At 42.0% G+C, this 21,138-nt stretch overlaps 2 protein-coding genes across 2 annotated transcripts; both read left to right on the forward strand.

The window, feature by feature from the left end:
• Positions 1-13,793: 13,793 nt before the first annotated feature.
• Positions 13,794-14,708, forward strand: LOC101615494 (taste receptor type 2 member 8). Its single transcript, XM_004668637.1, has one exon. The coding sequence runs from the start codon at positions 13,794-13,796 to the stop codon at positions 14,706-14,708; it is 915 nt and encodes a 304-aa protein (XP_004668694.1).
• Positions 14,709-17,977: 3,269 nt separating this feature from the next.
• On the forward strand, positions 17,978-18,916 carry LOC101615211 (taste receptor type 2 member 7-like). Its single transcript, XM_004668636.2, has one exon. The coding sequence runs from the start codon at positions 17,978-17,980 to the stop codon at positions 18,914-18,916; it is 939 nt and encodes a 312-aa protein (XP_004668693.2).
• The last annotated feature ends 2,222 nt before the right edge of the window (positions 18,917-21,138 follow it).

The raw sequence follows: 21,138 nt of genomic DNA on the forward strand, positions 1-21,138 counted from the left end.
TATTAAAAAAAAAAAACTTTTATGGTATAGCTTGGAAAATATGTGTTAACAGCTATAAAACTCAAAGGAGAAATGGAAAGCATAGGCATTTTTATTCTCAAAAAGGCATCAGGAAACATTGCTAAGGAGTTATAATCTAAAAAGAAAGTCTTTAAGCTGGAGCTGAGCTGGAAGCTTCCTCCTGGCAACTAGCTGTCATGGTGCTGGAAAGATGCTATGCAGCCTATTTTTTTTTTTAAATTTTTTTGTTCATTTTTTATTTATTTATTTGAGAGCGACAGACACAGAGAGAAAGACAGATAGAGGGAAAGAGAGAGAGAGAGAATGGGTGCGCCAGGGCCTCCAGCCACTGCAAACGAACTCCAGACGTGTGCACCCCCTTGTGCATCTGGCTAACGTGGAACCTGGGGAATCGAGCCTCGAACCGGGGTCCTTAGGCTTCACAGGCAAGTGCTTAACCGCTAAGCCATCTCTCCAGCCCCAGCCTATTTGTTTGTAGACAAAAGTCATCAAGGACCTTAACCAGCAGGGAATCCTTAAAGATTTATACCTGGACACAGCTCAAATACGCTACCTGGTGCAACGGTGGCATGTTTGTTGTGGAGAAAACTGATTGCTCTCTGATTGAATTTGAGGCCCACTCCATGGGAGGGAATTCATGCCTGGTGCTGAAAGCCAAATCAGAAGCCTAATGGCTGGGGAGGTTATCAGCCTTAGACGATCAACTACTGGCTAAATGGGGGTGGTATGCCTGCCACACTGCTCCCCGTATATTAGTATTACTTTCACTTTGAGCTAGAAAAGCTTATTTTTTCAGATAGTGACTACTGAGGGAGTCTCAAAAGTCATCAGTGTTGAGAAACCATATATTGGAGTGTTTAGCACCAAGTGAGACATCTCTATCCCACCCTCCAAGGCTCAGGGCCCACTGAGGAAGAGGTGGCAGAGAGAATGTAAGAGCTAAATGCGAGGTGTGCCTTGCAATGTTGTCTTCTAAACACAAAGGGGCCATGGCATTCATGAACTCCCTCCCAGTGGATGATTCTCCCTAAGTAACACCTGACTAATAAGAGGGGGAAATGATGACATCACAATAAAAATGAGGGGCTGGAGAGATGGCTTAGCGGTTAAGTGCTTGCCTGTGAAGGCTAAGGACCCCAGTTTGAGGCTCAATTCCCCATGACCCACGTTAGCCAGATGCACAAGGGGGCGCATGCGCCTGGAGTTCATTTGCAGTGGCTGGAGGCCCTGGTGCACCCATTCTCTCTCTCTCCCTCTTTCTCTGTCTGTCACTTTCAAATAAATAAATAAACATAAAAAAATTTTAAAAATTAAAAATAAAAAATAAAAACGAGCCTAATTGGAAAGAAGAGGGGATTTGGTGGAGGAGGTTTAAAGGAGAAGGTAGAGGGATGAGATTGTGATCAGGGTTTGTTGTCTATATGTATGGAAGTTGTCAATAAAAATTATTTTAAAAGACAAAAGAATTAAAAAATCAAAATTAAATTCTGGGCTCAGAAGGAAAATAAATTCCAACAAAATATTAAAGAACCGACAATTCCAACATTATTTAACCTATTTAAAAATATAAAAACAGGCTGGGGGTGGTGGAGCACTTCTGTAATCCCAGCATTTGGGAGGCAGAGGTAGGAGGATCATTATGAGTTCAAGGCTACCCTGAGACTACATAGTAAATTCCAGGTCAATCTGCACTAGAGTGAGACCCTACCTCAAAAAAAAAAAAAATCTATCTATCTATCTATCTATCTATCTATCTATCTATCTATCTATCTATCTATCTATATACATACATACATATATAAACTCTCAAGCCAGGCCAATATCCAGCACTTGTGAGGCTGAAGGAGGAGGATTTCTAGTTTCAGGCCAGCTTGACTGTGGTGGTTTCAGTGTAAAATGTCCCACACAGCCAAAAGTGTTTCTGATTAAAACTCCTACTTAATCTCCAGCTTAAAAGAGCCTTTGGGAGGTGGAGCCTTGCTGGAGGAGGGAGATGTGTCACTGGGGCAGACCTTAGGGTTTATTAGACCAGCCCTACTGGGTGATCAATAGCTCTAACACTCTTGCTTCCTCCCAGCTGGTGTGAGAAAGTGATAAGATATGCTTTGTCATGCCCCCCCGCCCCCCAAGATGAAACTTTACCTTGAGTCAACAAGCTGAAATAAACCATTTCCTCTCATCAAGTACTTCTAGCTGGGTGTTTTGTCACATCATCATGAAGGTAACTGCAACAGGAAATTGGTGCCAAGAGGTGGGGTCATGGCTGCAGTAAGCCTGACCATGTGGATGTGGGTCTTTTGAAAGTAGTATGCAGGAGTAATGTGGACAGATTTGAAAGTGTCAACTGGAGAAGCCTTGCAATACCGTGAGCAGAGCTTGCTGGGGCATTCGGGTGAGGGTTCGAATGTCCTGAATGCAGAGAGTAATGTGCACTGTGAAGGCCTGGCTTATGAAACTCCAGAGGGGAAAGAGGTCTCTTTCTCTTTAAGAATCTGTATATTCTTAAAGAAAATTGAATTTAAAAGTGAGAGACTGGCCTGTGGTTCAGACCAGAAAGCGGAAAGAACCGAGGACAACCAGAACCTGTCAATAAGACAAGAGAAGATAAGTGACGCCCTGGCAGGCAATGAACTCTCACTTACCACACATCAGCAGGGCCAGGTGAAACCACAGAGGCATTGATTCAATGAGCAAGAGCGCTGCTTCCATGGCAAACCAGACAACCTCCACCAGGGTGATGGAGACAGGCACTGAGGGTACTGAAAATGCACCACAACAGAAAGCCAGACGCTGCCGAGAGCTCAGCACTAAAGTATACTTAAAACACACCCCCCATGGCTCAGAGAACTTTGCAGAACTGGAGGCACAAAGACTATAAGAGCCACTGGGTGGGAGGGAATATCCAGAGGCATTGCCCCCCACACACAATGGCTGACTGAGGCTCTCACAACTCCTAACCCACAGCCCCATGGTGAACACCAGCAATCCCACTGAGGAGGGATCTCAGTGCAATGGGTTCAAGAAGGAGGGAAATGCTGGCACCAACACATGATGTGTCCATATAAAGTTTCTACTTAATAAAAATTAAAAGTAATAGACTGGTGTATTTAGTAGAAGAACCACACAGAGAAAGGAATGTAAAAATTGTGAGCAGGTTTGTATCCCAGTCACAGATGCTGCGGTCAGTTCAGCTGCAGGTGTTTAAAAGATTACCACCACTGAGGATTGCATCAGCTCCATTGCATTGGCACAATAGGAGTGCTGAATTTTTTTTCCAAAAAGAGAAAGCCTCAAAGAAGAATACTGAAGGAGTTTCCTGCTCTGCAAAGTTTAGCTTTATTTTCCCTGAATTTATTAGTTTGGTGGACTGCCTGCTAGTGGTTTTGGAGGTATGAAAAAGGCAGAAAATAAGGCCATGGGGTGCAACCACGGGCAGATGAACGCCCTGTGAGACACGGCGTGGAGCTGTGAAGATGAAACGGGCTGCAGTGGAGACTCCAGGAGTTTGGAGATGCCCCACAGTTGGACAGCCTCCAAGGGAAGCTTCTTACTCTGGCTCAGGTGCATCTGCCCAGAAAGCACTCATCTCAGCTGGAGGGAGAGATTGCAGCCCAGAGGATTTCATAGCGGTCCCAGCTACTGACCATGGAGCTGTGGGATTTGACCTTTGCCCTGCTTGTTTTCCATTTTCCTTGGTCCAGTCTTTTCGTGTTACTCCTTCTTTTGCATTGGGTATGTTAACTCTGTGTCATTAAGTGTTGGAGGTATGTAATTTGTGATTTAATTTTACAGGGCTCATAGTTAAGAAACAGTCTCAGATAAGACTTTGGACTCCTGAACAGTGTTGGGCCTGGTAAGGACTATGGGACTTCTAATGTTGAAATGAATACATTTTGAGTCATGAGATGGCCATGAGCTTGTGGGTGCCAGCATTGGAAAGCACTGCTTTGAATGTAAAATGCCCCCCATGGGTTTAAGTGTTTGTGATTAAGCTTCATACTGGTAGACCAGCTAATGGAGCCTTGGGGAGGTAGAGACTTGCTGAAGGAAGTGCATCCCTAGGAGCAGACCTTGAGGTTCATTCTTTCATCCCTACTGGGTGTTCTTTAGTTCACTCTCTCTTTCTGCTCCATCCCAGCTGATGTGAAAAGACGTAATTCCCAGCCTCTGCTCTGCCATTCTATCCCGACCATGATGAGACTTCCTCTCACAACAGTGAGCCGAAATAAACACTCCCCTCCCAGTTGCTTCTTGCTGGATGTTTTGCTCCAACACTGAGATGGTACCTACAACCATGACCTATGTAAAAAGACCCTGTCTCAAATAGGAGAATGAAATTATTGTTTTCTAAGACAAGCTTTGCCTTGAAACCAGAACCTGACCTGACTAAATGCAAAGGGGCATGGTACACTAATCTAACTTCTTGGCTTTGGGATAAGAACATCAATATAGTGTCATAAATCTAGACATGAAGCATAAGTGAAATCTTAGCACTTGACAGGCAGACCAGAGGCAGGGGAATCATGAGTTTGAGAGCTGCCTGGGCAAGACCCTATCTCAAAGAAAATCCTCATACATCAACTATTAACAAGCAGAAACATCAAGTTTTCTGAAAATAATAGTACAAAAAGACCAAGTATGTTTTATATTATGTATGCAAGAATAGGTTGATGTTCTAAACATTTATTCAAGTAACTGACTATATCAATAAATCAATAGGGAAAATGTGCACTATTATTAGAATGCTATATCATGTTATATTGCTATATTATTATTATTGAAAGCAACATTCAATAAATGAATTGGACTGATGACCTATAAATACTCAACTCCAACGTTAATAGTGGATATGTCATTAGTTTCACTGTCTCTACATGTATCAAACCTTTGATAACAAAGCAAAGGCAAATGGTGGTGATTCTCCCAAAGTATTATTTGTGTATTATCCTTGAAGCATGGGAAATTTAGAATCTTCCACTTGTGCCTTAGGCCTTATTACTTCTTATTTCCTTTTTAGAAGAGACAATATTTTGTTCTAGGTTTTAGATACATCTAGTTCAATTGTACATTTGGGACACTTCAAAAATAACCAAGTGCACTGGAGACCTGTAGGATCCATTGTGATAAGATATCTGAACAACATAAGGCTCTATTTTTATTGGCTCCCCACAGTAGTATTTGGAGTCCTCAAGAATGTGTCAATGCAGAGATAATGTCCACTAATCCTCCGAAGCCCTGAGCACACTTAGTTATTCCAGTAAAGGAAGCAGCAGTGCCTTGGAATACAAAAGATGGTAGCTCCTGGTCCTGGGCTACAAAGAGAGCTGCACCTCTTCTACAGGCAAAAGTTTCACAAATGTACACCAATGGCCCAGGGCTAAAAAAAAAATGTGTCTTTTTTTTTTTGGCAATTCATATCAATTGTTTCTAGTCAACAATCCAATAGTAGAAAAAGATTACAAAGATCAGGAGTATTTTAGTAGACTGCCCCTGCTTTTGATTCTTTCTCCCTCCAAATTGGCTCCTTTCCCTCTTGGAATTATGGATCTATTAACAAGACTGAGGACCACTTGAGTGGTGAAGGAAGGTTAATTCCCTGATAGGGGACAAGAGAAGCAGAGTACAAACTCACACACTAACTTTTCAAGCAGAATAAGTGATAGGGGTCCCTTTGAAGAAAGAGGAAGATTTTAGGTGATGGGTAGGAGAGCTGTTGGTGAATGTTTTCTGGGAAGGTGTTGCACCCAGCTCAGAGATGGGAATCATGGCCCTGTGATTATTTTGTGTCCAGGATGGGTCAGAAGCAGACCAAGATGGTGCTGGTGGGTGAGAATGTTATTTTGACAATGGGGCAGCGCAGCTGGAACGCAAGACACACGCTGCCATATGTTTCTGTGCTTGTACACTTGGTCCCCAGCTGGGGCTGTTGGGGAAACTTGTGGAACCTTTAAGAAGTAAGAGTCTCACTGAAGACAGTGGGTCATCCAGGGTCGGCCCTAAGATTCTGTAGCCTGGCCACACTTCCTATTCACCTTCTGATTCCTGATTGCTGACACAGTGTGACCATTTCAACCCCTGGCTGCTGCTGTCATGCCTTCCCTCCTTGATGAAAGGTACCTCTGGAACTGTCCGCTAGAACAAGGCCCTTCCTTGCTTAAACTGCTTCCTGACTGATAATTGGTCTTGGCAACAACAAGGAGCCAAAACAGGTCGCAATGAAGTGAAACAGACGCCCAGAAAGAGCACACCAACCTTCAGCAACCTCAGAAGGCGGAAGTTGAACGTCAGGCTGCCTTGGAAGCGAAGCGAATGCCAGCAGCAGCCAGCGGGGCTCTGGGTGGACGTTTGTCCCGCCAGGCCAGGGAGGGAGGCTCTGCCAGCTAGGGGAGGGCTGTGTCAAGAACACCTGATTTCTGGGAAGCTGAGTCAATTTCATCCTCAGTAGAGAAGACAACAAAAGTGCTTCCTCTGAAGTCTAGAGGAAGAAAAGATCTCACCACGGCTTTCTCCCTGCGCATACTGATGCACGCAGAAGAAAACAGACGGGGAAAGTTTCACAACATTGGTCTGGAGGAAAAAGTTCTTAGCTATTGCCCTGAAAGCACAGGCAGCAAACAGAACAGCAGTGAAACAGTATGATGGGATCACATCGAACTTCAGTATCCACCAGAGTGAAGAGACAACTTACATAATGGAAGAAAATGTTTGTACAGTAGGCGCCTTACAATGCCTATGCAATCAACTTAATAGGTAGAAAAGAAATGGCACAGCTAAAACAAGATCTGAGTAGAACTTTTCTCAAAATAAAACATACAAATAACTATTCAATGTATTTAAAAATAAAATATAGGACCTCCGTGTGGTTTAGAAATGCTACTTTTCATTAGAAATAGGGAGTAGAACAGTGGTTAGGAGAGATGAAGGAAATTGGAGCTAAGGGAGTAGACTAAGGAGTTTTTAGTAAAAGGATGCAAAGTTATACTACAGAAATATGTTCAAGAGCTAATTTTATTATTAAAAACAACCCTAGGACAGTGGATCTTAAGTACTTGCAACATAAATACACACAAAATCGGGGCTGGAGAGATGGTGGAATGGGTAAAAGGCATGTGGTGCATAAGCTCACGGGGACACAAGTCCAGATCCCCTGCTCGCATGTACAATTTCCACGTGAGATGCCTGACGCAGTGACGCACACCTATCGCTTCAGCACCGGGTGGTCAGAGTCAAGCAATCTCTGGGTTTCACTAGCTAGCTAGTCTAGCCAAATGAGTTACCCCCAGATTTAATGAGAGTGTCTATCTTAAAAGATAAGGTGGAAAATGACTAAAGAAAACCCCTGATGTCAACCACTGGGCTCCATATGCACAGATGTGCATCTGTGCACACATATTTGCACCCCCACACATATGAACATGCACACCACACACGCATACCCACCCACACCACACTAAAGAGATAATTGTGAAGCAATACATTTGTTAAATACATTATGACAATTATATGCACTATATAAGAGCGAAGATACATGTGGTTACTTTTTTGTAGTTATAAAACCAATCTAATGATGAATCTTGTATGTTACAGAATCATCCCATAAAATGTGCTCAAGGCTCCAATGTTATAGAACTTTCTTGCTTGTGTTTTCTACTCGTAGTTTCCTAGTGTTTAAGTCATTGATCCTTTTGATACGACTTCTACCACTATGGAATAGATTCTAGTTCTGTTCTGTATGAATATCCAATGTCCTAAATACCATTGAATGAGCAAATTGTTACTTACTCTCTGTGGTTTCTTAGCACCTTGATTGACATGTTAAGTATTAAGATTTTTTTAAACTTTTCATGACAACTTCCATCCATATACACAGCATCCCATGATCAAAATCCCTCTTCATTACCTTCCTTTTCTTCCTGTCCCTCTCCACTCAATCCCCTTCTTTGCAAGTAGACCTTGTTATAATTTGATGGCATTTAAATAATAAGATTCAAGGCCTTTTCCTGCGGCGTCGAGTGGCGCTCGGTAGCAAGGTGGCTTCGCGTGTCCCTTGTGCTTGGAGGTGTGGAGAGGCCGGTGCAGGTGCCGTGCGGACACGTCTTAGGCTCTGCATGCCTGCAGGAGGGTCTGCGGCCGAAGACGCCTGGGTGCGGGGTTTCCCGCAGCGCCAAGCCGTGGAGCTCCAGCGGCAGATCGCGCGCACGGAGACTTCTTGCCACGGCTCTCGTAAGAATTCCTCCCTGTCTAAGATCCGGGCCCACGTGGCAACGTGTGCCAAGCACCAGAATTACATCCTGGAGGGAGGGCGTGAAGGCGACCACCAAGGATGGGTCTCTTCAGCCAAGAAACGTCCCAAACCGGTACAGATCTCCTTGTCCTTACTGCCCCGAGAAGAACTTTGACCAGGAAGGATGGAGCCCTGCAGATTGTCTCACAGCACAGATGCCAAAGCTGTGGTCTGTGCAACGTGCGCCTCGGTGCCCTGGGGAGACCCCGACTGCCGCCGTGCCAGCTTCATAGAGCACGGGCAGCGCCGCCACCAGGTTTCTTGTGACGCCTTTGCGGGTCACGCGGTGGGTGACGAGGCCGAGAAGAGCCAGGAGCCGAGCGCCGCATCCCCGGCCAGCGCACGTGCCAGGCGCTCCGCCGCGCGCGCTGGGTGCCAAGCCGCTGGTCGCTGTGCCTCGCCCTGCCACCGACCTGAAAGTGAGCCCCGGCCGGGGACACCGTCACCCCACGCTGGAAGTGGCTCCTAAGCCAGGACCCTGAGTCCCTTCGGGCTCTCTTGCGCACAGTTAGCCGTTGGTTCACACGGTCTAGTCCGGTCCCCAGGCTCTTCCCGGAGTTGGCGCCGCCTCTCCTGCGAGAGACTCCAGCTCCGACCTCCACGGGTCCTTGTTTCCCGTTCTGCCCTGTCCAGTAGTCCTCTCAGATCCCCCGGGCCAGCGGGACCTTCACCGGGTCAGGACGGCGCAGTGATATGGGGGCGTCTCCTGCCCTTGACCCCCAGGCGTCAGCTCTCCAGGACCGCTGCGCCGCTGTCAGGGCCGTTGGCAGCTTTCCAGGGGCCCTTGGCGAGTCCTCTGGAGCGCACGGCGTGGTTCTCCGCAGCAGTGCTGAGGTTCTGAGTGGCGTTTTCTATGCCTCCTGCGCACTCTTAGAATAAACCGGTTCCATCTGAAATGTCTGCAGGTGTCTTTTTAGGACAAACTATCAGCATGTATTTCTATTAGAAGTATCAGGAGTTGGAATGCGTTATCTGTAATCAGGGAGAGGTCAGCTCAGAGGTGGAGGGCCACAACTTTCTGGTTCTGATTTTCAAACTAATGAGGTGTTTTCAGGTTTTTAGGGTCGAGTGTGAGTGTGTGTCTACTGGATTCTGCTTATACTCTTTTATTTATTTATTTTTTTTCCTGCTTATGTTCTTGTTCGAAAAGGTGATCAGGAGGCTGAAAGGGACTAAGCAGGCTGGGGGCTCTGGTGACCACTGGTCCTTTCATCTGCTGCTTGGTGACATGGATGAAACTGAACATTACTTTCCTGTCACATGTGAATTCTTTTTTTTTTTTTTTAATTTTTTTTAATTTTTATTTATTTATTTGAGAGTGACAGACAGAGAGAGAAAGAGGCAGATAGAGAGAGAGAGAGAGAGAAAATGGGCACGCCAGGGCCTCCAGCCACTGCAAACGAACTCCAGATGCGTGCACCCTCTTGTGCATCTGGCTAACGTGGGTCCTGGGGAACTGAGCCTTGAACCGAGGTCCTCAGGCTTCACAGGCAAGCGCTTAACTGCTAAGCCATCTCTCCAGCCCCCTGTGAATTCTTTAGGACACTGCAGTGTGTAGGTCTGCGTTTAAAACACTGCCTTTCAGTGCACAGGCTCTGGGAAAGCGAGACTCACACCGTTTGCCTCTTCCACCAGCAGTCCCAAGCTCTGCAGTAGCTCAAGAGGCTTGCTGTTCCTTCCCTTCTCTTTCCTGTGTTTAACTAACATTGACAGAGCCCGTGGCACAGCTGTCCGCCCATCTGTACTCAATGGTCCTCTGATGGGTCTAGACTGTTCTTCATGCCCTGTGTGTCTAGTCTGACTGTGGAGGCTTTTTTCTGAGACGGCCAGCAACAGTGGGCTTCTCTCTGCCTGTCTGCCAGGAAAAACCTAGGTCAGATGCCTACTGATCAGCAGAGGCTGGGCCCACGCAGGGCACAAGATTTTTCTCGTGTAATATTATTTGGAAGGAGTCAGGTGTTAAGGTCACTTCCTCTAATTTCTGGAACAGGTTTGCTCAGGCCTCCCTGAGTTGAGATCATGTCTCGATAGGAGCTTGGAGGGAAGTCTGCCCAAACCTTTGTTTGAGGAGGAGAGCACGCCCATCTTGCGGAGGCACCTAGAAGCATAGATCCTCGTGTTAAGTGCACTTCATGTATTTCTAATACGATGGTTTTCCAGAAAGTGAGATTTTTATGTTTTGGGTTTAAAGGTGAAATATAAATATACATAAATTTCCTAATTTGCCAGCAAAAAAATAAAAGATTCAACCATCCCACAACATGCATATGCTTTATACCTCATGTTGGACATAATGTAGAAGTACAATTTCATCTGAGAATGTAAATACAAGAAAAAAATTTAAAAAAAAAACAAGACTAAAATATACATAGCTTAAAATGAGACAAATTGTGCAAATCCAAGAAATTAGATCCATTCTCATTTGCATTCTAGATCCTTTCAGTCGTGACTATTCAGGAAGACAACTACTGGCTTCAAACATGAAAATCTTTGGGTTGGTCTGGACCAAAGCAGAACTGATTGTCACCTTGGCTTGGGTCGCAGCTGACAGAGGAAGAAGGAAAGAGGACGCAACCTGACCTAGCAGGCAGATACAGGATTCCTTGCTGGTCAGTGGAGTCAACTCGTCATCAGTGATATTCAGAGTTGGAATCTCTGCAGACGTTTCAAGCACAATTGAGAACAATATGTAAGACTGTGATTGCTGCTGAACTACCTAAAGGGATTTTGGGGAACAGACCCACTGGCCTGGCACACTGCACTGGCTGGTTCCAGGGGAGAGCTAACTCCTTGATTGACATCTTGGTCAGCGTGGCCATCCGTCTGCTTGTGTGTGGTGTCCTCAGATGGCTCAGTCATGCGCTTCTGTCCAGACACTGATGACCATGGTGAGAAAGTGAGCCTTTTGAATATTTTCTGGGTACCTGCCAATAATGAAAATGTCTGTGTTACTTTTTCCTCGGCCTCTTCTGTTTGCTCAAGATAGTGAGTACATCTCACCTATCTGTCCTCTGTCTCAAGCTAAAGATCAACAGAATCATCCTTGGGATTCTTCTGGGGTCTTTTGTCATAATATATGGTCCCGACTCTTCAGGGCTCATTTTTTTGGGGGGGAGGAAACACACAAAACAGAACTTGGGCATTCAAAGTGGGTAAAACAGCAAATTCTGTTATGCTGATTACTCTGAACCTGAGGACTATAGTTCCTTTCATTGTTCTCCAGAACTAAGTTGTCCTCATACTTTTCTCTCTATTTAGACACATTAAGCAGATGAAACTTCAATCTATGGGGTCCAAAGACCCCAGCACAGAGGCACATACGAGGGCTAGAAACGTGCAGGTCATCCTGTTTCCCCTCCTTACGTTCCTTGTGTCCATCTCATAGTAACCTGTAGCTCTGGACTTCCTCACAGAGCGCTGCTGATGCTGGTGGGTGTCATTTTCTCAACAGGCCATAGCAAGCTGGGGAAATCATTCCTACAGGCGTCAAGGAAAGAGAGCCTTCAGAATGCCCCACAGATAAGAACGCAATCAACCAATGCTTCTTCCTTTCTTCTAAATATTTTCATTCAGAAGATTCCTCCTTTTATTTTTAATCCACTGCTTTCATTGAACAACATGCTTTCTTTGTCTTCACAGGCAAAACAAAACCGAATCTAAGCCCCATGATAGTGCCTCATGCCAGTGAATGCAAAGGTGTTCAGCGTTTTTCTGTCATGTGCTGCCAGCAGCTTAACCTCAGCAAGTAGAATAAAGTCCAAGAAAGGTGGTAAGTGGAGGGGAGATTTCAGAACTCATCAGTTCTTACTATAAATGCAAGTGTGAATTAATCTTCTTTGAACTATCTTTGAAGCCCTCATCCTTCCATTTCTGCAACTGTTTTCCTTAGTAAAGGGGCATGCACCCTAGTGAGATTCTGCCTAGAATACTATAGGGCCTACACCGGTATGAGCAAGAAGTTCTGGCCACGAGGATTTACTTTGCACAGCTGGCGCTGTGTCTACCAGAGCCTCCTGGAGGCAGAACCTTGAGAACCCTTCACCTTAGCTGAGTAGTGGCGGCTGCAGAAGAGTTTCATCGTCTTCAGAATGTTCCTAAAATTTCCACTCTGGAATCTTCGATGTTTTCCCTCAGTTATCACCTTCTGTTTTGTTTCTGGTAATATTTTCCAAATAATTAAGATTCTTTATGGCTCAATTTTTTTATCTCACTATTTATTACACACACATAAAAAATAGAGAAAATGCCAGGCTTGGTGGTGCACGCCTTTAATCCCAGCACTCGGGAGGCAGAGGTAGGAGGATCACCGTGAGTTCGAGGCCACCCTGAGACTACATAGTTAATTCCAGGTCAGCCTGGACCAGAGTGAGACCCTATCTCGAAAAAAAAAAAAAAGAGAAAGCCCCTATACATTTGTTTATATTGTAAGGTGATTTAAATATTAGAAGAACCTTGGTGATGTGTACTATCTACTTTCAAAGCCACATCTTTCCCTGAAAGGAATCAATCCAACTTAATTGTAGAATTAGTCCTATTTCCTGGGGAAAAAATTAATAGAAATAAAAACTAATTGAAAATGTACAATTATTCAATTTAAGGTCATGACTAATCAGAACTTTGAGATCATTGCCTTATAAAGTAAATTTATTAGAGCTAGAATAATGTGAAGTGTAAATTTCCTTCATTTTAAAAGAAAATGCTTTGATTGAAGATAAAATATTCCAGAAAGTGACTTACCACACTAAATAAAACAGCATCAAGGCTTTGTAAGCATGTTCACTTCTAAAAACTAACAACTGTACCAATAACAAATTATTGATAACTATTGTCATGTACCCATGAGGCAAATTGCAATTGTTACCTATAATTCAATTGGAATCTTAACCATCATGAATTAGTCATTTAAATGAAGATGAAAGCCGTTTACCTATGACTGGATATTTATTCTCTATGGTCAAATTATACCAATATTTCACCCCCCCAAAAAAAAAAATTCTACTTAGGACAAAGATTGCCTTTTGAGAAATTTGTAATTTATAGTTACAGAAATGAAGATTCAGTTCCTCATTCTGCTTTTACGAAACATGTGCTTTTGCTGGACTTTCATGACTTCTTATTCAACGGTCACTTTTGTAGGTCCAAATCGACATGACATACAGCAAGAAGTCTACTGCAAATTCATTACATACCGCTTTAATTTTTACAAGAGCTATTTCAACCAAGCCCTTCAGTTATCACTTACTAATGTAATAACCATTAATTTTCCAGGTACCAAATAAAATCCATCCAAGCCATTTGGAGCAACCAATTGGTTCCGTCTTTGCAACTGTATAATTGTGCTTCAAAGGCAAGCAGAGCGCTTCAGGAAGGTCGAGGCCAGGATCGTAGCCGACGGAAACATGATTTGAAGAACTCAGCATTTATGCTGCTGGTCATCTGTGAGTCCGTCTGCAGCGGTACTTGAGATCAGAGTGCTCTGTCTACAAGCATGTCCAGTACCAGGGGCATCTTTATCATTGTCTTAAGTGGAGAGTCCATAGTAGCATTGTTCGGAAATGGGTACATTGCTCTAGTCAGCTGCATTGACTGGATTAAGATGAAAAGGATATCTTCAATTGACTGTATCCTCGCCAGTTTAGCTATATCCAGAATTTGTATGATTTGCACACTTGTAACAAATGGTATTATCATATTATGGTACCCAGATATTTATGAGAATAATCAATTCCAAATAGTCTTTTATACCGTCTGGACGCTTATCAACTACTTAAGTATGCATTTTGCCACCTGCCTTAACGTCTTCTATTTCCTCAAGGTAGCCAATTTCTCCCACCCATTTTTCCTCTGGCTGAAGTGGAGAATTGACAGAGTAATTCATTGGCTCCTGCTGGGATGTTTTGCTCTTTCCTTGCTGGTCAGCCTTATACACGCCATAGTGCAGAGTTATAGTGGTAAATTTCCTAAAATTGTAAACCATAAAGGAAACTTCACGGAAATGCACCACATGCAAAAATCTCAGTACTTTGAGCCACTAACTTTATTTAATCTCTTTGCAATGGTTTCATTTACTGTATCACTGGTCACATTTTTCCTTTTAATAATATCCCTGTGGAGACATATTAAACAAATGAGACGTAATGCTACAGACGGTGGAGACCCCAGCACAGAAGCCCACGTGAGGGCCATAAAACTTGTAACTTCATTCCTCTTCTTCTTTTTTATTTACTGTTTGAGTTTTCTTACAATGACCTTTAGCTACCTTATGCAAGAACAACAATTAGTGATAATGGTTGGTGAAACAGTGGCAATTCTGTATCCCTTGTGCCACTCCCTTATTTTAATTTTTGGAAATAATAAACTGAGGCAGGCATCTGTCAGAATGCTGACATGCAAAAAGATGTGAAATATTAGTTTTATGAGTGGACTTGAAAGGAAATCTTATTTTCTAATATATGATTTTATTTACAGAGAAGGTGAGCACAGAAATTTAACGCCAGCCAGAGCAACATAGCAAGATGCTGTGTGATAAACAGAAACAGACAAACAAAAACAAAGTACAATTTTCTAATGAGCCCATTCTTTTTCCAGTTATGATTTTGATTGCGTAGCTTCAAGCTTAATAAGGAGCAATCGTCACACTAATAATGCACATCCCCTGGGCGTATTCAGCACAAGCATTCTAATCTTCACATGCCATCTCCTCTCAGACGCTCAGTGCTACTTCATCTCTTTTTCTTCACAGTATAGGGAAGACATCAGTTGCCTATTTCAATTCCTAGAAGATTTTCATTTGGCCTTTGGTGGGCAGAATCCATGCTACACTTGCTGGTTTGCATGTCTGCTGTCAGACATTTTCATGGCTGACCCTTGCTTGTGCCTTTCTGTTGAGGCGCTCACACTCAGTCTTGTCTCGAGCTCCATTTTCTGCAGGATTAGGTCATCTCCCAGGTAATATTTTTGATTGATTTTTTTTTTTTTTTTTTTTTAGTATTTGGTATTCATTTTCCTTGAAACCAGATTTCCTCACTAAAAGCCTACTTCTTACCTGAGTGGGAAAAGAAGACACGTAACGCATCACCTTGCAACACAAGTTCCCTGGGGATCTTTGCAGTCAGATAAGAGAATGGAGACTTTTAGTCAATAAGACCAACAAGAATGTTCACTGAGGGCTTAAAAGAAGTTAATTGGGAAGAAATAAACATATACCATAGGGAAAAAAATCACATACTGCCATCAAAAAAGCAATGTGTACACATGTACAGCATGATTCTTTTAGAAAATATGAAAAATCATTAATAGAGCCATTCATAGAAGGCTTTGGTAAAGTCAAATTAGAATTTGTGGTCTAGCATAACTGAAGTTATGTCTGCTCTGATTTGGTCCTGCACTTTTGAATTTATAGCAACCATTTCTAAAGTCTATTTTAACATCCTCACTTCCATGCATAATAACTGGAGTAGTGATTCTCTCAAGTTCTTAATTTTTTGATTATTAGTATTTAAAATTCACTCAAAATACACTTATTTGTAGCACAAAGTGTATAAACATTATATGTTTCTAATATCCTAGTTATTTAGTTTGATTTTTATTGCATGACAAAAAAAAATTGTGTCTTTTAATGACTTATATTACTATTTATAAAGTCTGAGCTGGGATGAAATTTATGTCTTTCTGCAGGCTTAAGTGAAATTTGTGTTTTTATAGGATGAGCAGTTTGGGGAAACTTTTTCCTAATGTCTCAAGCTTCTAGATTTTGCTTTCTCTGACTCCAGTGTTTTCCAGTGTCTTCAATGATGACAATGACCATGGTTCAAAGCAGTAGGAATGTAACCAAAAGCCTTGCTCATAGAGCTTGTTCCTTAACTATAGAGTGACACAATTTCCATGCTAAGCAACACCGGCATGCATAAAATTTGCACGAATATGCAAAACCAACAGATGTCAAAAAGTAGTCTAAAAAGCATTTGGGTGAAGGTGTTATTACTGTGAGCATTTTATTTACCAGGATGTGTTAAAAACTGTAAATGTTATGCCTGGGCCTGAGATCATTTCCAAACTCAGAAGATAGAATATGGCTGGATGATCATGATATGTGGCCATAAATCATGGTCATGCCCTGGGAATAAAGGTCATTCTCTTAAGGAAAAATGAAAGAAGATGGTATCTCCAGGAAGGTGTGAGTACCCAAAAATTATTCCACAGAAACATGTAGCAGCATTTCTCAGTAATTCTAAATAAGAGGTGCATTTAATCTTCCTTCTGCTGCCAGCAGCACTAAGAGACTTGCTATTTAGATCTACTTTGAGAAGAAGAAATGTGGGTATGAGGTTAAAATTCGAGATTTAACATTCTTCTTTTTTGAATATGCAACTACCTTTGAAAATATTAATTTTTCTTATTTTAACAGCTTTGCTGCTTATAATTCATATGTGAAAACTATATATGTATATATACATATATATGTTATGTTAGAATTTGATGAATTTCAACACCTGCAAGCACCTATGACACTGTCCACTCAGTCAAAGTAATGACCATATCCAACGTCTTACAGAGTTTCTTGAAAACATTTTCCATAAAAACAAAACCTCTAAAGGTAATGAATAGCTACTTTTATCACGGTGCCTTTATCTTAATGAATTTAACATCATAAACTAAGTGACCAATAACTGTCGGATTGTTTTACTGGGAAGATGGTACATTGTGGAGGCTGTGTGATGAGGCCATGCCTGTCATTCGAGCTCTTGGGAGACTGAGGCAGTAGTATTGCTACAGGCTTGATCACAAGTTGGGCCGCAAAATGAGTTCCAGGCCATCGTGGCTACAAAGTGAGTCCATTTCAAAGAGAGAAAGAAGTGCAGGGAGGGTGATGAATGTGGGAGAATTGTACCATTTAACTTGCCATCCAAATAACCAAAATGATTAGCTAAAAAATAAGAACCCAATTATGCACAAAGTTCATCTATTTAACTTTCTGAAAATACCCATCTCTTAAGTTTGTATTCTTAAATAATAAGCAATATGATTATCAACCAAGATGAAGATTCCATCTCAAATTTCCATTATTGATAGTTTTCTTATTGCCAGCAACTTCTTGAGGTTTGAGATTGCTTAAAAAATCCAGGATGCCCAAATAAATTTAACTTTATTCCTAGAATTCTAATTCCTAGAAGTTCTAATCTTATTTAACTTGGAATGTGCACTAAAAATTATTCAGTCAATCTGAAATTCATATTTAACTGGGTGTCCTGCATTTTCATTTGCTAAATCTGCCAACCCTGTTGAGATCACCCAATACATAGTAAAGATTCTTGAATCCCAAATTTGTACAACTTAGCCTCATAAAAACAGTGCAGAACCATGCAAGGTAATTGAATGAATGAATTTGCATCTTAGTAAACAGTAGCTCTGCCTAAACTAACCACATGTGCAAAGGGACAATCTGCCAAGAAGGTGAATGGACCTGTGGTGCCCAGACTAAGGATCACAACATTGTTTTTTCAGACTAATTATAAAGTAGCTGCAGTTTTCATGTATTACTGCAGCCTTCATCGCAGGGTAGACTTCAACTAACGAATAAGGAAAACCACAGCAAAACTTCAAAGGCCAAGGACAGAATACGAAACTACATCAAGTCACCTAGAAAAGAATTGGATATTTCCCTACTTAACCATGCCGTACAAAGTGGATACCACCTTAATGCTTATAGCGGCTGCGGAGTTCTCAGTGGGAATATTAGGGAATGTGTTCATTGGACTGGTGAACTTCATGGACTGGATCAAAAATAAGAAGATTACCTCCATTGACTACATCCTCACAGGGCTGGCGCTGTCCAGGATTTCTCTACTGTTGGTCATAATGATTGATTGTTTCATACTGGTGTTGAATCCAAATGTCTATGACAACGGCAAAGAAATGAGGATCCTTGACTTCTTCTGGACACTAACTAACCATTTAAGTGTTTGGTTTGCCACCTGCCTCAGCATTTTCTATCTCTTCAAGATCGCTAACTTCTCCCACCCTTTATTCCTCTGGATAAAATGGAGAATTAACAAAGCAATTCTCAAGACTCTCCTGGGCTGCTTGGTCCTCTCTGTGTTTAGCAGCCTCCCGGTCACAGGGAATTTGACTGATGATTTCAGACGCTGTGTCAAGACAAAGGTGAAAACAAACATAACCTTGCGATGCAGAACGAGCAAAGCTGGCTATGCTTCCACCAAGGTATATCTAAACCTGGTCATGCTGCTCCCCTTTTCCATGTCCCTGATCTCATTTCTCCTCCTGATCCTCTCCCTGTGGAGACACACGCGACAGATGCAGCTCAATGCAGCAGGGTCCAGAGATGCCAGCACAACAGCCCATGTGGGAGCCATGAAAGCGGTGATCTCCTTCCTCCTTCTCTTTGTTGCCTACTGTCTGGCTTTTCTCATAGCCACCTCCAGCTACTTTATGCCAGAGACTGAATTAGCTGTGATTTGGGGTGAGTTGATAGCTCTGATATATCCGTCAAGCCATTCATTTATCCTAATCCTAGGGAACAACAAATTAAGGCATGCATCTGTAAGGATACTTTGGAAAGTAAAGTCTGTTCTAAAAAGAAGGAAATGTTGATATAAGCACATCTGAAAAAAAAATCCATCATTTTTTTTAGGCCAAAGCAAGTCAAGACAATTGTCTTCAGTTGTTGCATGATCTGTGCTTTCATATGGTGAATTGCTCATAAATTTTACTTAGTAAACTTACAATTGTATCTTGTGAAATCTCATATCGAGAGACTTTACCTGTCTCTCGATAGCCCCCACCTCTCTGTTTCTGTTTGTCTCCTCCTCTCTTCACAGTTGGTGACTTTCTTAACCATTTCAGAACAAATTATAATAAAGTCTCAACATTCACCATTAGAGGAGAGGATATTTTCATAGCTAGTTCTAAGCATTTCTCCAAATGCAAAACTGTATGGGCAATTCAAAACAACTGTAATGGCATCTTGCTGTCGTTTGAATCCTGATGAAAAGCAGCTGGTCCATCCACATGATCCACATGAGAGCTTGCTTTTCAGATCATGCAACTTAGCTTCACCTTTGCAAATGGTTCAATCAAGTGACAATTCCTTGTTTTAAAATTTTTGTTAGAATATATCAGTTATGTCTAATAATAGATTGTATTATGATATTTTCCCACATGATTGGAATGTATTTTGATCATTTCACTCCCCTCAGGTGAGGATTCTTAATAAATGCCCAGGACTTATATGTATGCAACAAAAATTAGTACTGATTATTAGCCCCATTCAAAATTGATTTGTGATTAAAATAAATGTCATATTATGTTCAAACATTCTTTTAGGATTATATATCAACGAATAAAAAACAGTCTATAAGTGAAGGAGCACATTTCTCCTGGAAGATCTACTGGCATTTAGTGCTTGCTGGGGGCAGGAGAGGCGTTTTCTCCAGTGATAACCACTGTGCTATACATTTGTTATGCTCCTCTATTTCTGAAAGCTGCTCTAATTAATTGAATCACCTCCCCCTGCTCAAAATAAAAGACAAAAATACAAGGAAACTAGTTGAGGTGAAGGAGATAACTGAGGTGGGATGAGAAGAAAAGAAGGAAATAGAGGATGAATATGATCAAAATACATTATGAACATGTGTGAAAGTATCATAGTTAAGTCCACTATTGTGGTAAATTAATATATAGTAAATAAAAATGGATGAACCTGGATATCATCACTTTACACGAAGCAAACAAAACACAGAAAGACAAAAGGCCTGCATGTGTCCTCTCAGATGCAGAATATAGATTGAAATGGGTAAATGGACAGATAGTGATGGGTGGAGGTCAATTGCTATTGGCATTCATATGATACAAAAGTATAAAGGGGAGTAGGAGAAGAAATAAAGGGAGAAAGAGGAAAACAAGAGAAGATAATGGGGAGCTAAAAGAAAAAGAAAGAAAGACTAGCCGGGCGTGGTGGCGCACACCTTTAATTCCAGCACTTGGGAAGCAGAGGTAGGAGGATGGCTGAGAGTTCAGGGCCACCCTGAGACTCCATAGTGAACTCCAGGTCAGCCTGGACTAGAGTGAGACCCTACTTTAAAAAAAACAATAACAATAATAATAATAATAAAATAAAAAGTAAAGACTACTATTAGAGGTTATCGCTCATATATGGAACCTAGATCTAAATATACATGTATCTGTATGTGTCTGGAGGGAAAGTGAGAACCAGAATGAGAAGGTGGGAGGGGAAGGGAGGTATTAGGGTGATGAATATAAGCAAAGTCCAAGATAGATATGCACAAAAATGTCCCAGAGAAATCCCATTTCTTTGTGTGTGTACGTAAAAATGAAAAAGTGTACATAAGTGAAAGAAAGGGAAGGAGAACTGGAAAATAAAGTGGAGGAGAGAAAACAAATAAGATATTGTGAAAGGACAGGAAAGGAAGTGAAGTAAACTTTAGAATGAGAAGGGAGCAGTGATGGAAAGTGAAGAGAATTGAAAGGAAAGGGAAGAGAAGGAAAGGGGGAATGCAAGTGTTCAAATCCCAGGATGGTGAGGCATGTATGTCGTCCTTGCATTTGGTATGCTGAGACAGACAGATAATGAGTTCAAGGTCAGCTGGGAAACATTGTCAGACCCTGTCTCACAATATATATCTCAAATATAAGGAAAGCATAATGGTGCACATTTGTAATCCCAGCACACTGGACGTGAAGCATACAGGATGAGTTCAAGATCAGTCTTGACTATACAATAAGTTTGAAGCCAGCTGAACTATATGAGACCCTGTCTCATAAAGAGAGAAGAGGAAGGGGAGAGAAAGATTCTG

The sequence above is a fragment of the Jaculus jaculus genome, chromosome 23, assembly GCF_020740685.1.
Source record: "Jaculus jaculus isolate mJacJac1 chromosome 23, mJacJac1.mat.Y.cur, whole genome shotgun sequence".
In the NCBI taxonomy this organism is placed as follows: Eukaryota; Metazoa; Chordata; class Mammalia; order Rodentia; family Dipodidae; genus Jaculus; species Jaculus jaculus.